Below are 16,301 nucleotides of genomic sequence, written 5' to 3'. Positions count from 1 at the left end.
AGGGCGAATTTGACGGGCCCTGGCATCAGGGCCTTGGTGGACAAAGGACTGGGCTCCAATCAGTCCCCTCACACTGGCCCGGCCTTTCACTTACAGACATTCCAGCAACGCTTGCCATGGAAACACCCCCCACACAAACCCCAACAGTCCCCTGGAAAGTCAAAGGAGGCTCAAATACTAATTTGTCTCACAGGGAAGCAACCCCCTTAAACATTTCAGTGCTATTATTTGTTTAAGGCTTCCGCTGACATGCTTTTAGTTCTTGTTATTTTTTTCCCTTTTAGAGTCAAACCAAGACACGCAGCAAAGAATTTCAAATAATTACACAACACGTTACGAGGCAGATTGAAATACAAGCCATGAATGCAGTGACATGAGAGGCTCCAGCCCTCTTCTTAACCATGATTGAACTATATCACTTTCCAGCCTCTGCCTACGCACGGATGAGTCAACGTCCTTCCCAACTCTGTCATGCAGTTCTCTGCAGGTCTGGATAAGAGTTCCTCTCTGTTCAAACTAGTTGGGTTGCTACACTCACACCATCCTCCCTCTCGGAAACCTTCCATGCTTCAGGTAACAAAACCAGGCAAGTGCCCTGAGCTCAAAACCCCAACATCTGCCCAACAGCTGCATGATCAGAAGAGCTAGCAACTACCCCGCTTTGATTATCAATAAGCGATAATATTACAACCCAAACAAGTGTAGTGAGCCATCAGTAGTGGTATTAGCACCAATAAATAATGAAAGGCTTCCTCTTCACTGCAAGGCTCTGCTCTCCTCAGAGTTCAGTAGCCACTACACACATTTACATAAAGATCAACACTGACACATGCTAATGCGTAGACCTCATTTGTTAGCTCCATAATTCACAGCCATCAGGCCAGCACGATAACAACCAGGCGGAGGGATTGTCATCAATGTGCTAAGCCACACCGAACCTTGTAAACACATCCATCTAATATGTTATAGGCAGACTCTGACCCCCAAACGGACAACACTGACTCCACAGTCGTCGTCCCCCCCCATGAACAAAGTGTCGCTACAAAATCAAGCACTCTGATATATGGGGTCAGTGCCCTGTCACTTGACCATTTTATTGCTCTCCAAGAGGCCCAACTTATCTGCAGGTCCATGATGATTTAGAATAAGCTTTAAACCTCCTGGAGGAGAATCTATGCTGCCACTTTGAGGCAAAATAGAGATAAACTATTTGGCTGTATACTTGGGAGTTTAAAGGAACCTAAATAGGAGGGCATTAAGACCCAGGACCCTGAGTTTCAAAAAGTACACCATTCTAATTCCTCCAATCCACTTGTATCTGTGTTTTTTGTTTATAGCCAGGGGTTCTACTTATAAACTGATATTATCAAACACCAAAGAAAATTAGATGCATTAAGCTTTGCATGAAAGACTAGGAGAACATAAAAGCAGAAAACCTCAGAGTCTGCAAAATGAAAATACAAAATGTGGGACAAAACTTGTCTACAAAGAAATACTGAATAAAAAACATAAATGGCCTCCGGGAACTTTCAGAACATCAGAGATACAACCCTCAGTAATAAACAAGCTAATGAAGAACTAAACAGTCCCTGTGGAGTAAAGCTGTGAATAAAAAATGAGGTGAGCAAGGCAAAGTTAAAATGAGTGTTTTCAGCAGCAATGACTCCCGATTTGCCCATACATACAATTACCAGTTACCCTGCCCCATCTGAGTAAGCGAAAGGTGTGATTCGCCTCAGGGCAGAAGATCTCATCCCGACCTGCATCAGCAGAGCTCTTAGGATTGCTACACAACGCACAGTACAAAATTTCGAAAGGTGGAACCGTCTCACAGACAGGAAGTGAGCATGATTACTTTAGTCAGGTATGTAATGATAACCCTGACATTATCCGAAGCTTTTAACCCTACAGACCCAAGGATGAGGGTCTATTAGGAGATTATAACCACACCTGAATGAGGTCCTCAATGTAAGAATAACTTACCCATCAGAATCCTGATAGTTGACATTTAGCCTCTTGGTGGAACCTAACAACTCTGCAAAAAAGGAAACAGAGCACAACAGTCAGACTTCAATCATGTTTGCGAAAACCACTTGTTTTAGAAGAAATTGTGCATGAAAGAATGCATGAAAAGTGACTACACTCATGACGTCCTCCAGACAAGCTTGCAAAAACGTAAGCTGTACTGAACCATGACATATCAGGCTTTTAATCCAAGGGATAAAAGCAAAGTATATACATTTTACTTTTACATAATGGATGCTAAATCCACTGTGCACCTCAGTCCCCTCCTCTTCTTCTATTTTAATTCCTTTCTTCTCTTTTTTCCTATTCTTTCACCATTTCTCTCATTCGCACTCCTTTTCCCCTCTGCAGACCGTGGGCCGACACTGTGACTCATTCTCTTCACTACTGTCTCTGGTGTTACGGTATGTACTCCTTCATTCGGTGTTTATTTATTGCTTCATCTGGCCTTGTCACAATTCACATCAGCACACAACACCAATTGACCCAAAAAAAGGTTAAGAAATTACTCACACACAGACATGGCGAATTTTGCTTGACTGTTGTCTGGTATAACACTTAACCATAAAGGACTGAAATGCTCCCAATGGCATTTTTACACAGGCCTACGTTCCTTCTGTTGTTATGTAACTTGGAACATAAGAACAGGTTCTCCCATGACCCAAACACAGGGGGTGGGTGTGGAACAAACCTGTGAGCGGTTGGAGGTTGCCAAGGGTCTGACGAATGTCGGGAATTCCTATGAGGAGATGGATACACCACTAAGAGTTATGAGCCTAAATAATACTGTCTCTTTCTGGGAATAACAAAGCACAGTTCATTAACCTCTAACCTCAGCATGACCCCTGTGACCAGGATATTACACTGGTAACAGGAGAGCGCCTGAGAGACTCTCCTCTGTGCTGCTCTTTGATGTCATGTCACACGGTGCTGGGCACTCGGTGAGACATTTAGGCAAACGGTTATTGCAGACCCAGCGGTCACACCTCAGTTAAGGTAAAGACCTGTCAGCTGCAGGAGACAATATGAGCCGACCCCTCCTGTCTCAGACATAATCAGTCAAACTCAGCTCAAGACTCCAAAGGCACAATGCTGTGGGATACATTCCAACATGGTTTAATTACTGGGACCATGAATAAAGGCCTGCTCATCACGGCCATATAATTCCAAACAAGACGACTTTACAGTACATCTTGCTTTTTCATCACAATTACCTGTCTCCCTTTCCTTTTTCTAGACATACGTCATGCTGGTTTAGCCCAGCTTCACGCTGGCCGGTTGCAACGGGTGTGAGGAACTCTGACAGCATCTGCTCTTCTAGTACACACAGCATCCCTGAAGGTGAGTCAAGGAGTGACGACCTCCCTGAACCGGTGTTTGTTATCTGACTTTGGCGAGGTCGTAGGTCAAGCCACAGGGGTGTTAGGGTAGAGCGATGCTGAGACCACAGACACTGGATACACCCACGACAAGGAGCCACAGGGACAGCCCAGTGCCCTGCGCTCTTTATGGACCTGTCATGGCAGCCAGGGACTTTTAAGTGCCCAAAACAAAGCAAAATAGTCTTTGAAGTACTACTCTTGGGTACACAGTTCTTTAACAGAATCTTTGTGTGACCTAGTTATCTGCCATAATTAATGAGATGCTTGCGTGCACTGACAAAAAACACATAAAAGCCCCTTTGAACAGGGCATTATTACTAATAAGTTACAAGGAAGCCTTTTAATAATTAATCATCACTAACTGCATCAGGCTTGCAATGTGCAGAAAAGGTTTAGACCAATCTCCCATCAGCTACAGCACATGGAAGAAGCTATTCTTAATTCAAAAACCATTATTCCAAAAAAATATTTTAGCTCTGCCAGCTGGATTAAAACACTGAGGAGGTCCAGCAGGAGTCTGTTTAAAGACAAGTGCAGAAAACACAACCTAGTGTGGCTTTTCTGCCACAAGAACGTAATCCAGCTTGGAGCGTTTGGTCCTGTCTATGAATCTGGAACGTTCTCCCTCAGATGGCATACAAGCTCAAGTCCCAACCTGCATCTGTGGAAAACACTGAAACTGAATCTGCTTTAAAAAAAAAATCGCTGACTAAAATAAGAAAAGCCACTGTGTATCAAAACTGTACAATTATATGTTTATCCATAAAAAAGGCACCGCCTTGAAAATGACCGTTTTTGACAGTAGCCGACTCTGTCTCATATCCAAACAGTAAACACGCAAAAAGTACAGGTCATGGTTTTCCTCTGGTGCTGACTGTGGTCAGAGAAAGGGATCGTGCTCCATTCGTAATGGGCAGTGGATACCGGCATGTTAAAATATCAAATGCCTCTCAGACAGGTCTTGTTATGACCAAAAGCTCCAGCAGCCACAGACAGACCAACTGCATCTGGAGTGCCTTCACTGTGCAGTTAAGACGGGCAGGACTAGACAGGGAAGACCCAAAAGACACGGCTGGTGTGCACTATTTACACAAAGTGTCTGCTTCACAGCCACTGGTGCTGCCCCATGCTATCAGCCTGCTATTAGCGAATCCAGCGGTCCATCAGGGCACCGGTCCAACACATCCTGCCTGTCAGCAAGTGCAACAAGGCCAGACCCGCTGCTTTGTTTTCATTGGCTGGTAAATTGTTATTTTCCATACACTGTGCGCAATGAGCGGATCTCAGCGGTCACGGCGTTGCATAACAATAGCTTAATGGTCGGCCACCTTCCTCTTTGATGAGCGCGGCTCGAGCAGGCCCCGTTTCTTGTCTTGATTACAAGGAAGGAAGCAAAGCTTTTAACACTGCTGGGAGGACTGGGAGGAGTGGGAGGACTGGCAGGACTGGGAGGACTGGGAGGACTGGGAGGAGTGGGAGGACTGGGAGGAGTGTGAGGAGTGGGAGGAGTGGGAGGACTGGCAGGTCTGGGAGGACTGGGAGGACTGTGAGGACTGGGAGGACTGGCAGGACTGGGAGGACTGGGAGGACTGTGAGGACTGGCAGGACTGGGAGGAGTGGGAGGACTGGGAGGAGTGGGAGGACTGGGAGGAGTGGGAGGACTGGCAGGACTGGGAGGAGTGGGAGGACTGGGAGGAGTGGGAGGACTGGGAGGACTGTGAGGACTGGGAGGACTGGGAGGAGTGGGAGGACTGTGAGGACTGGGAGGACTGGGAGGAGTGGGAGGACTGGCAGGTCTGGGAGGAGTGGGAGGACTGGGAGGTCTGGGAGGAGTGGGAGGACTGGGAGGAGTGGGAGGACTGGGAGGACTGTGAGGACTGGGAGGACTGGGAGGAGTGGGAGGACTGTGAGGACTGGGAGGACTGGGAGGAGTGGGAGGACTGGGAGGACTGTGAGGACTGGGAGGACTGTGAGGACTGGGAGGACTGGGAGGAGTGGGAGGACTGGGAGGAGTGGGAGGACTGCGCCAGTGCCCTTTGAAGGCTGGAGGAACGGCTCCGTTTGAAGCGCACCAGCGGAAGAGCCCGGGCCTGAACCGAGGTGGCAAATCCCATGAGCTTCAACAGCTCCATGATGGTGGCCCCGTGGTTCCTCCCTTGGGAGACGGCATGTTTGGTTAAGGAAAAAGGCCGATGAGGCCCTACGCTTCTTATCTGCAGAGTAAATGAGGATAGCGACAGGTTTGCACTCTGGGGTTATCAGACATTATCTTATAGCAGGGAAGGGCCAGCACACACACACAACACAAAATGAGCAGTCTGGGTAGTCATGATGCCTTCTAGTATTTACATAGCAGCCTGGTGTTTTAACACTGCAAAGGATCTAAGTATCTATAACTGCACCACAGGGCACACAGAGCCAAAGTCAAGAACAATATCCACAGTAGAGGGTATATGTAGTAGATATGATCTCATTCGTAACAAACTGATTAAGAACTGGTTCTGGTCTCTCACTCATATGTCTAAAACTCCAGTGGCTGCATAACTGCACACCTGCTAAATACTAAACCTGAACTTCTATGCAGGATTAAGCACATATGGACAGCTACAGAGAGCATGACTGTGAGGAATTCAACAAAGTAGTAACCCAGGTAACACACCTGTGCTAACATGAAAACAAACACTACAAGCAGGCAACACACCACAATGTCTATACAACACATTGGCAAACAAATAAAATTCAAATAAAAAAAGAAATCTGGCATTTTCATTAAATAAATACTGCAGTAATGACCCTTAAAAAGGCATTCTTTCAGTCTTTATGAGCTGCAGTCTTTCAGTCTTTATGAGCTGAAGCTTATAACATGCAAAACATTAAGAGGATGCACATCAGAGTGTCGCAAAATGAAGCCGGAATAAAGAACCATGCATGACATATGAGTAGCATCAAAGCCTAATCCAGTGTAGTGTGTTACTGGTTTAACGTCTGGTTAAATTTCATCCACAGGTTTACTGTTGACCAACTCTGTCTATCTTGTCATTTACATGTGACCTAGCTGTAATGTTAAATACATTGGAAAACTGGTAATTTTCTCCTAAATGGTTTTGAAAACAACATAACTATTACTTAACAAGACAACAAAAAAACAAAAAAAAAAACAAGTCAGACTAATGTCACTGAGCTTCATTTTTGGATGAATTTTTTGTTTACGTCCTGTTAGAAAAGCAAGCAGCAGGAATGGTGAGATATTCCACTGTCAATGTGTTAACAAGAGCCCGAGTCAGAGCAAGCGTTCCCTGTCAGTCCCAACAGGGCAGACAGACCCTGTTGATGGAGGCGCGGGTACGGCGGTCGCTCACGCTCTGTCAGACAGAGACAAGCTCATCTCAGTCCCCCTCCCGCTGCTTTGTTGGGCCCTCTTTGTTTACTGGGTGGTTTTTCCTCCAGGGAGGAACGCTCCTCTCTTTGTGTGCCACTTTTCCGGTCTGCTCCGTCACCTCCCGGTGGTGAGATGGAGGCTTAAGTGGCAGTGGGGGTTGGGAGGGGTGGGTCGACACGGCGGAACGGACAGAACGGAAGTTCTGAGCTAAGAGGCCTAAGCTACGGGCGCGAGGGCGGGCGTGACCCCAGGGCTCAGCCTAACCTGGCCGTGACACGGGCCAAAGAGGCGAGGTGGGGGTCTGTTGACACGGCACCGTTAAGAACGCAGAAGCTTCCAGTGACAAAGCGGAGATGTGAGCTGGGCCTCCGTGTGCACTTCCTCTCCCAAGACCGTGGTTACAAAGAGCAGGAGGCTCCTATTGTGTTCCTCCACCAGTGGATCTCTAGTGGGCCTCCATGCTGGATAAGAAACATCCTGGGGAACTCACTGAGAAAACACCAGCACCAACACCCCCTCCCCACCCTTCACACACATGCCCCATGTTCTGGTCCTCTTTCTTTTTGTAGCACCCTTTAATTTTGTTATATTTGGAGCCCTTGTGATTCAGCGACATAAAACACATGGAACATAATCATTTATTTCAGTAACTAAACACTACATCTTTCATTAAAACAGATTGTGGAATGTATTGTGAAATTAACAGGCATAATTCTCACATCACGCAAGATTTATATGAGCTTTATATATCAGGTATCACATGTGGTCAATCAAATGATTTTAGCTTCACAAAAACTAGGAAATGAATTACAACACATGTCCTGGGTAGACTTGGTCTGACACAGTGTGATACTTTGCAGGCTTTTATTCCCATGTGTGACTTCAAACACAAAAAATAAATCGAAACTAAACAGGAAATATTATCACAAATCAAGGAAAAAAAAACGTAGGGCCCAACATATTGGTCCAGGCAACCCAGTGTCTTACGGTATTACACTGTGTGAATAGTGTTCATCAAAAAAGGGGAGCTAGGGAAAGTCAGGTGTGGCTTGAGTGGGTGTCTTGGGTTGAGGCGTCTTTTGAAATCTTTGGCTTTGTTTTTGCTCTCGTGAAGCTGCAGGCTTACGGTGCCAGTTAGAGTGACAGATTTGGGTGCCAAATCATTAGACCTTTGTCCTTCACACATGACCCCTAGCCAGGTATGCACCTTACATTTCAGCACTAGGCAGAAAGTGGTGAGCTCAGGGCCCCAATGGTGAAAAGAACAGGAGTATCAAAACCTCAGCAGCTTTTAAAGAGTCAATAAGTGACCCGTTCTCTTCCTATTCTCCAACCACCTCCACCCCATCCAAAAAAAACAACAGCCACACCCAGAAAAACAAAATAAAAACAAACACACTTTTAAAATAGGCTTAGATGCACTAGGTTCAAGTCAGTTAATGAGCCATTACAGTTAAACTTGTAGAAAAAGACAGAAGCTCTTGAAGGGTCCTTCATGGTTTAGGAGAAGCATGCTAGTGAATATGGGCTTTTCAGACTACACTTCAGCGTCTCCATGCTGGGCTGTCTGCAGCTAGACCCTGTCGTCATGGTCTAAGGCTTTGCTCATGTCTCTCTTCCACGGAGAAAACCTGATAACCCAAAAGTCACTTCAGCCTGGCCTGCGTTATCCATGTAATCTGCTGGCCCCATCATCCCTGTCTACAAACATTGCACGAAAAAACACAGCTAAGAATGTCAACACGTGAAAGGTATGCAAAGAAACAGCAAATCTCAGCGTCAAGACAGATTTCCCTGTACTTTGTTTTTTTCTGGGGGGGTAAAAGTGTGAGGACGAGAAGGATGGGGGCTGATTTAAACCACAGCTCTACTCCAAACCTGAGACAAGCCAGCCAGACCGAGGAGCGCAAGGCACTGCTTCCGGGTCAAAGTGCAGCGCCGCGCCTGGAAACGCATGAGCAGATCAGAAGGTCCCGGATGATAGAGAGGTCACACACACGGGACACCAGGCAGCCAATATAAACACACCACAAAGTCCTACCCATAAACGCACACTAGACACACAACACACGTACACATAACACAATCAATAGGAGTAACTGATAAGATTTTAAAAACAGGAATTGTAGTCCTGGCCTGGAGGTGGGCAACGTGGGTTGAACAGGTGACTGTGTAGTCTGTAGTGAAATGACAGCGGGTCAAAGCCTGAACCTTATAAAGGGTCCAAAAGGATTTAAAAACAGCCACCGTGTCTCACATGGCGTGGTGATCCATTCTCTGAACTATAAAGAGGAGAAAACACCCTTCCACCCCAGAAGACACTAAAGAAATCCTGAAGGATTAAGGCTCAGTTCATCCATAGTACAGGAAAGCGGGCAGGAGATGGGGGGGTGTTTCGTCTCAAAGAGGTGGAGTTGTCTCATTGGTCATTGTGTGATGGGGGCACATGGGGGATAGATCAAGGTGGAGGCTGCACTACGGATTAGTTCAGACACCGAGGTCTCCGACTCCGGACACATCTGAGAGTAGAACAGGACCAGTCAAAGTAATTCTAACACACTGCACCAAACAAAGAGGGTGTGGGGGGGGGGGGGGGGGGGGGGGGGGCAAGGGAAGGCATTTCAAAAGACAGAACCATTGAAAAGCAACGCAGAGGGTTATTCTCACAAATGGAGAACAAACGACATTTTGTTGTCTGAGACCACACAAAAACCAGCCCATCCCGTTGACTTCAGACGGCGTGGGACGTGAGTGAGGCACCATTCCATTCAAAATCTCTGTCCACATGTGTAATATTTAATATGTGGAGGGATCATAAATGTCAATGCAGGAAGGATGGTAGGGGAAACCTGCTGGTTAAGTTACTCCGCTAACCAGGATTCACTTAAAACCTAAAATCCTAAAAAGCTAAGTTATAAATCAAACATTAAATAGCCTAATTTGCTTTAGTACAGAGAACATCATTACTGCATTACAGTTTATATGAAACTAATCTAACTTAATTCCATTTTCTCTTGAGTTGAAGATGCTGTAAAAATGTATTTTACAGTTCCTTAAAAATAGATTTATTCACTGAGCCAGAGAGAGTTCGAGAACCATGTTCCAAATAGTTAAGGGAAAAAACAGCCTTCCTCTCTGCTGAGCTTTAAACTGTGTGGGTTTATACTGAGCATACATACTATACTTTAGCTTTATAATGAGCATACATACTATACTTTAGCTTTACAATGAGCATACATACTATACTTTAGCTTTATACTGAGCACACACACTATACTTTAGCTGTATAATGAGCATACATATTATACTTTAGCTGTATAATGAGCATACATACTAGACTTTAGCTTTATACTGAGTGGGTCTGACTGCCTCTGCTTGCCAAAGCCTGGGTCTGTGGCCTCTGGAAATCTCTGCTAGACCAAACCATAATTTTTTTTTCTCTCCTCTTTTTAAAAAGAGACAGATCCGAGCTAAAAGTCGTAGGAAAAATGAACTCCAGGTGGGGGGTGGGGGTGTTGTCACATCCCAATAAATCAACCACATAAGTGTTAGTGTGGCAGTGAGATGTGATTCCCAGGCCTCAGGGTGTTGGGCCCGTGTCCGGAGGCCCTCCATCAGAGCTCCATCAGGGCTGCGGCCCAGGGGCGGAGCGAGCAGACGGCTGCAGCTTTCATCTCCACGCCAGCTGACGGAGGTCGGCAGCTGTAGGGCAGGCTGCCACCAAGGAGACTGGACCCGCTGCCTGGACGTGGACACCTAAGGACTCCTTGCTCTTAGGAGTCCCAATATAGACTTCAATATAGACCTCAACAGACTTTAATACAGTCCTCAATATAAACCTCAATACAGACGTCTATCTGCTGTTTGCAAAGGGCTTAAATCTTTAAGAGCTTATATTTATTTGGTTGCAAACTACAACACAAAAGGCACCAGGAAGAAAGTGAGATTTTGGACACTGTGAAACAAATGATTCAGCAGTTTTTACTTTTTTTAAAGGATTAAAAAATGAGGCGAAAAGCTTAAATTACAGATGTGCTAGAGACCAGAACCATAACCATATATTGATAAGTAAAGTAAAGTATAAGTAAATTAAGGGTTCTCCTTGTCAACTGGTCCAACACATTCCTGTATGTTCCACAAATACATTTTTGTATATCAATGAGTAAGCCACTAAATCATAATTACTGCAATGTGTGCCAATATAAAGAAATCACATAATTTTGACCTATATAAAACAATAAAAGACCATGAAGAAAGTCATAATTGTTAGACTTGTAATGGAGCAACAGAATGCTTTGTTAAAACTATCGACACAAAGACAACACAAAAACTCAAACATCAAAAGCTCTATACTGCTATTTCAGTATATCTAAAGAGGATCGTGATCAAATACAATTAAAAAACTATTTTGCGCTAAAAAAAAGGAGAACCGAATATTTACTGATCGCAGTGGTATCTCCATACTACCACTTAGCTCGCTAGCCAAAGCTGAGCCAGTGGCCTGTCCTCTGAAGAAACGCTTTGTGGATGTGGCCCAAGAAAATTAGAACTAGAACAAGAGGGTAATTTCCTTCGACCACATCCTATTATGTCTCAGAAGGGAGAGAACTGGACAAAAAGGGAAGCATCTGTCCCAACTATGGTGCTCTCAACTAAAACCAATTAATGTGGACAAAAGAGTTGACGCCATCCACACATTGGAGAGGAGGATAAAAATAGCCCAGTAGCTGGTACAGAACCAGAAGCTAAGAGCTTTCAGGCTGGTACAGAACCAGAAGCTAAGAGCTTTCAGGCTGGTCAAACGTCACACTCCAGAACAAACCATACTGGGACCACATGCTGATAAAGGCACCCCCGAGATACAAAAGTAAGATTGACACTAGTTTTACATGGTGTTCACCTCGGGCTGTAGGCCACACTGTCTTTGACATTTCTGCGAGCAGTGTCTGCTCTCTTGTAGGACTAAAGTGATCCATAGTTTATTTTGCAATGTCAACGCATAAAAATCTAAAACCTACACCCATGAGATGTTTACACTGGGGCAATGGGAAGATAATGGTTTTGGTTGCTATTTGTCATGAGGAAAAATGAGATGACAGTGCCGTATTGAACCAGCTTGGGGGCTGCTGACAGAGCCTAATTCACACTGAGCCCTCAGAATGCTAAATGGTGACCTTCATCTCAATGCGTCAGTCCAATCTTGGTGACGCTAACTGATGGGAAACAGTCACGGCAGACCATACTGATTCGACCAAAAAGGTTACACTGAAATGCGATCTAATAAAAGGCTGACCATGTACCATTTTAATGGGTTCATATCAAAGTCTCTTGAACTACACTTGCCATAAAGCTTATGAATAGGAGTTCTGGTCAGTCCAGCCCTGCAGCCGATCACGGATAAGGAGAACCACAGAGCACTGAACTTTGACGATCACATAACATCCTGAGCCCAAAGCCGAACATCTTTTTTTGTTACAAGAGCAAGATGTAATGGTAAGTACCCAGCCAAATTAATGTAGTCGATTATGAACAATTATGAAGCGCATGAACTCAGAGACACACACACGGACACAGACACATACATGGACATGGACACACACACATAGACATGGACACGCACGGACACGCACACGCACACACACGCACACACACACACACACACACACACACACACACACACACACACACACACACACACACACACAAACTGTTCCCAGGATGAAAGGAAACTCACACCCTATCCTTTGTTCATAATGACATTTTTCCTCCCATCTAAAGGTTTCATCTGTTTGGCCTTCAGAGCCCCCTCCCTCCAGAGCTTCTCCCAAGCAAGCGAGCCCTCCACTCATGTGACTGACCACTTGCATCCGAGGCTCTTGTGTGTACATCACATCAAATTGCTCACCTTAATGGAGAAAAGGTGAAAGATTAACAGCCCATGGAGAGACGCTACTCCAGTTTCTCTGAGCCCCCTCCCCCTCCCCCACCACCTTTTCTTTTCTCAGCTCCTCTTCTTCGTTCTCTCACCAGTCAGGTTCTCATCAGATCATCTCCATATGAAAAGCCTGGCACTCTTGTTCTCGTAGGTCTGCTCAGCCTCCAGGACAGAACCTCTTATCTCTCACCCCTCCAGGACAGAACCTCTTATCTCTCACCCCTCCAGGACAGAACCTCTTATCCCTCACCCCTCCAGGACAGAACCTCTTATCCCTCACCCCTCCAGGACAGAACCTCTTATCTCTCACCCCTCCAGGACAGAACCTCTTATCCCTCACCCCTCCAGGACAGAACCTCTTATCCCTCACCCCTCCAGGACAGAACCTCTTATCTCTCACCCCTCCAGGACAGAACCTCTTATCCCTCACCCCTCCAGGACAGAACCTCTTATCTCTCACCCCTCCAGGACAGAACCTCTTATCTCTCACCCCTCCAGGACAGAACCTCTTATCTCTCACCCCTCCAGGACAGAACCTCTTATCTCTCACCCCTCCAGGACAGAACCTCTTATCTCTCACCCCTCCAGGACAGAACCTCTTATCTCTCACCCCTCCAGGACAGAACCTCTTATCCCTCACCCCTCCAGGACAGAACCTCTTATCTCTCACCCCTCCAGGACAGAACCTCTTATCTCTCACCCCTCCAGGACAGAACCTCTTATCCCTCACCCCTCCGCTGCCTTTTATTTTTAGTTTTTGAAGTTTACCTCCTGTCTCACCGTTCATCCCCCCACCAGCACAAACACAGACGGTACCTGCTCAACACATTCAAACTCCATGAGCTAACAGAGTTAACCCCAAGGGGAACGCATTCTCATATGGTGACATCATCTCTCCTATTCTTTTTGCCTTCATTCAAGCACACAGTGTTATGTCGCGCCTAGCACAATGGCTGGCACGCTCAGAGCGGGAAGGAAAATAGCTGTGAAACACTATTAAGCCCCATGCAGCTGTGACTCATAAGTCACGCTGTGCAGCATTCTGAGGCCCTGTCCTCCCATTTTGCCCCTCTGTGTGCCACCCTGCCCTGCTATTCCCTCACTGTGGACGGTGCCCAGACCCTCTCCTGGGCTCTGGACCTCCTGAGCCTTGGGCATTAATTGGCGTGCAGCAAGAGGAATTGGGGTGCTGATCTCAGGTCTCGGTGAACACTGCATGGTTTTAAATAGTAACTTTCTACCGCTGGCCTCCGCCAAAACTGAAGCCTGAACAGACAGGCTGCATGCTAATTGAGCATGTAGGCTAAGCCTTAAAGGCAAGTGACAGTGGAAAACATGTTTTTCTCCAGCCATGCCATGAAACTCTATCACGAACATAGAGCTTTAGTCATCTGATTCACAAGCACTGAATACTTATTCAACTTATTCAAAGAGCAATTTCTAAAAGACCACAGCTCTGAAATCTTATCTATCCATTGTAAGCTAAAGGCTGAACGGACTCTTCTTGTATGCTGAAATGGGAGCAGGAAGGTGGCAGATAAGCCACAAATGAAAACAAGCTTGGAGGAATCAAAACAAGAGACAGAACATGTGATTTAGGCCTGCAGCCAATTCACACACAGCTACACAGCTCAACTCTCCTGCCTTTATTCAGATAAGGCATTTCTTTCGTCTTTGAGGACTTTGTGTAGTAGACTTGAGTATTTGCAGAAAAACTGGCAGCAGCTGTCAATTTGAAGAGAGACTGTAACATAAAAGATAACTGGAAGAAATGACAAAGTTCACACAGAGTTCAGCTACTCTGCTCTCAGACCACTGAGCAAAACAAGGCAATCTTCACCAAGGTGATTTTTGGAGTAGTTTCCTTCAATAAATCTCAGAATGGTTTCACCAAAGTGGCTTGGCCAATCCAATAGGGCCAAACATTCATCATTCTTACAGGAGCAAAAATGTGAGAACATATTTTAAAAACACAAATCTCATAAATATGTATTCTTTATAAGCCAAATCCAGGTAAATCCCTACGTCTAAAATAACAATGAACATAATTTGTGCTTAAAATTGTATTACATTTTCAGAAAAGCCCTCATTCATGGAGATGTTTGACAAGACAACCACAGTCAGTTGCCTATTTAGCAAGTCAATTAAATATTTAGCACAGAAACAGCAGACTTAACATGTAAATACTGACAGATACTCTACAGACAGAATGTAGACAGAAAGATTTTTAACACTTTCCCGTCACTACCCTCTTTCAAAGTAAAAGAACATTTTATTAACCTCCAATATTGCACCCAGTCATGGAGAGAATTGGGCTCTTTCCCCATAAACATTTTGTGCAGTTAAAGCACAAAATGATGAATGTAGCCTTTTGTATTCCTCCTAAGAATTAAATGTTTTACAGCTGAAATTTACTGCATGAACATCACAGTGGAAGAAACCACTACCATGTAATGGAATGAGACATGGCAGAGAGCAAGTTCAGTAAACAGGCACTTAATGAGCCCAAGCTTCAGTGATTAAAATAAATCTAGTTACAGTAATTAAAGTCTCCTTTCCAATGTGAAAAATGTATGTCAGCACAAGGGTGCTGAGAGCCCTATGGAAGTAGACCAAGGACACAGTGATGTCTGTAACCAAGTTGATTAACCAATTCCTGTGCTGTATTAACATCAGTGGGTGTTCACCCTGCAACCTCTGAGCGCAGTTTATAGGCACAATCTTGACTCTTGTTTGAGGGTAAATGGTGGAGACAAACTATGAAAGAAAAGCGAGAAAGACAAACTGTGAAGACTGAAAGCTCTTCACATTTCAATAGTGGGTACCGTATATTATTTTCATTGGAGAGTCGCAGTTTAATGCAGCACTCATGACTAAATCGTAGCACTAATACAGGTAATATGAATGGTGGCCTATACTACATAGCAGCTGTTTCAGCTGCAGCAGGGCCAATACGCCATGACAGTCACCAGAATTTCAACAAAGGGCTAACAAATAAGTTTAACCAAGGGCTAACAAATAAGACTGATGGCATAATAGCTTAGCAGTGTTCATTTATAACACTAAGTGACATATTTTACTGAAATAAAGAGACAGCGACATTACATGTTAGTTAAAGAAATCACTCAATTCACTGTCATGGTGTATGTGTACACACTTGAAGTTGGACTCGGGCCCGATTTCTAAAGCATTATTGGTTAAGAAGCTTGGCCAACAAGCTTTGAAATATCTCGAGTGTGCAATGAACTTATTCAAATTCTTCCGGTTAAATTAAACTACTTGACAGCAAGTGTATACTCAGATGGCTTTGGAATGGACGCCAAGTGGGATGACACTATTTTTCAGAGATTAAGGAAGTTCAAATTCAGTTATTAAAGCGGTCATAATACACATTCCATATATCTTTTCTACCAATATAATAGTTAAAACTATACTGCACGGCTCAGTCACTACAGCATCTTGTAATCTTACTTTAAGATAAATAATTCAGATATTGAAAAACGATGGGATTTACAGGATCCCATGTCTGGAAACTGTAATAAAAGTTGGAGTTACAGAGGCTTACCACTGATCTAAGCTA

General features: G+C 44.9%; 1 protein-coding gene across 4 annotated transcripts in view; it reads right to left on the bottom strand.

The window, feature by feature from the left end:
- Positions 1 to 16,301, bottom strand: part of caskin2 (CASK interacting protein 2) — a 50,427-nt gene that overhangs the window by 28,276 nt on the left and 5,850 nt on the right. For all 4 annotated transcript variants that reach the window (XM_076981771.1, XM_076981779.1, XM_076981788.1 and 1 more), the window contains one exon: positions 1,984 to 2,035. In XM_076981771.1, coding sequence (XP_076837886.1) covers positions 1,984 to 2,035 — 52 coding nt within the window. The remainder of the gene's footprint in view (positions 1 to 1,983; positions 2,036 to 16,301) is intronic.

This window comes from Brachyhypopomus gauderio, chromosome 2, assembly GCF_052324685.1.
Source record: "Brachyhypopomus gauderio isolate BG-103 chromosome 2, BGAUD_0.2, whole genome shotgun sequence".
Taxonomy (NCBI): domain Eukaryota; kingdom Metazoa; phylum Chordata; class Actinopteri; order Gymnotiformes; family Hypopomidae; genus Brachyhypopomus; species Brachyhypopomus gauderio.
The sequence above is the reverse complement of the archived record's forward strand: the minus strand, read 5'-3'. Positions and strand labels throughout refer to the sequence as shown.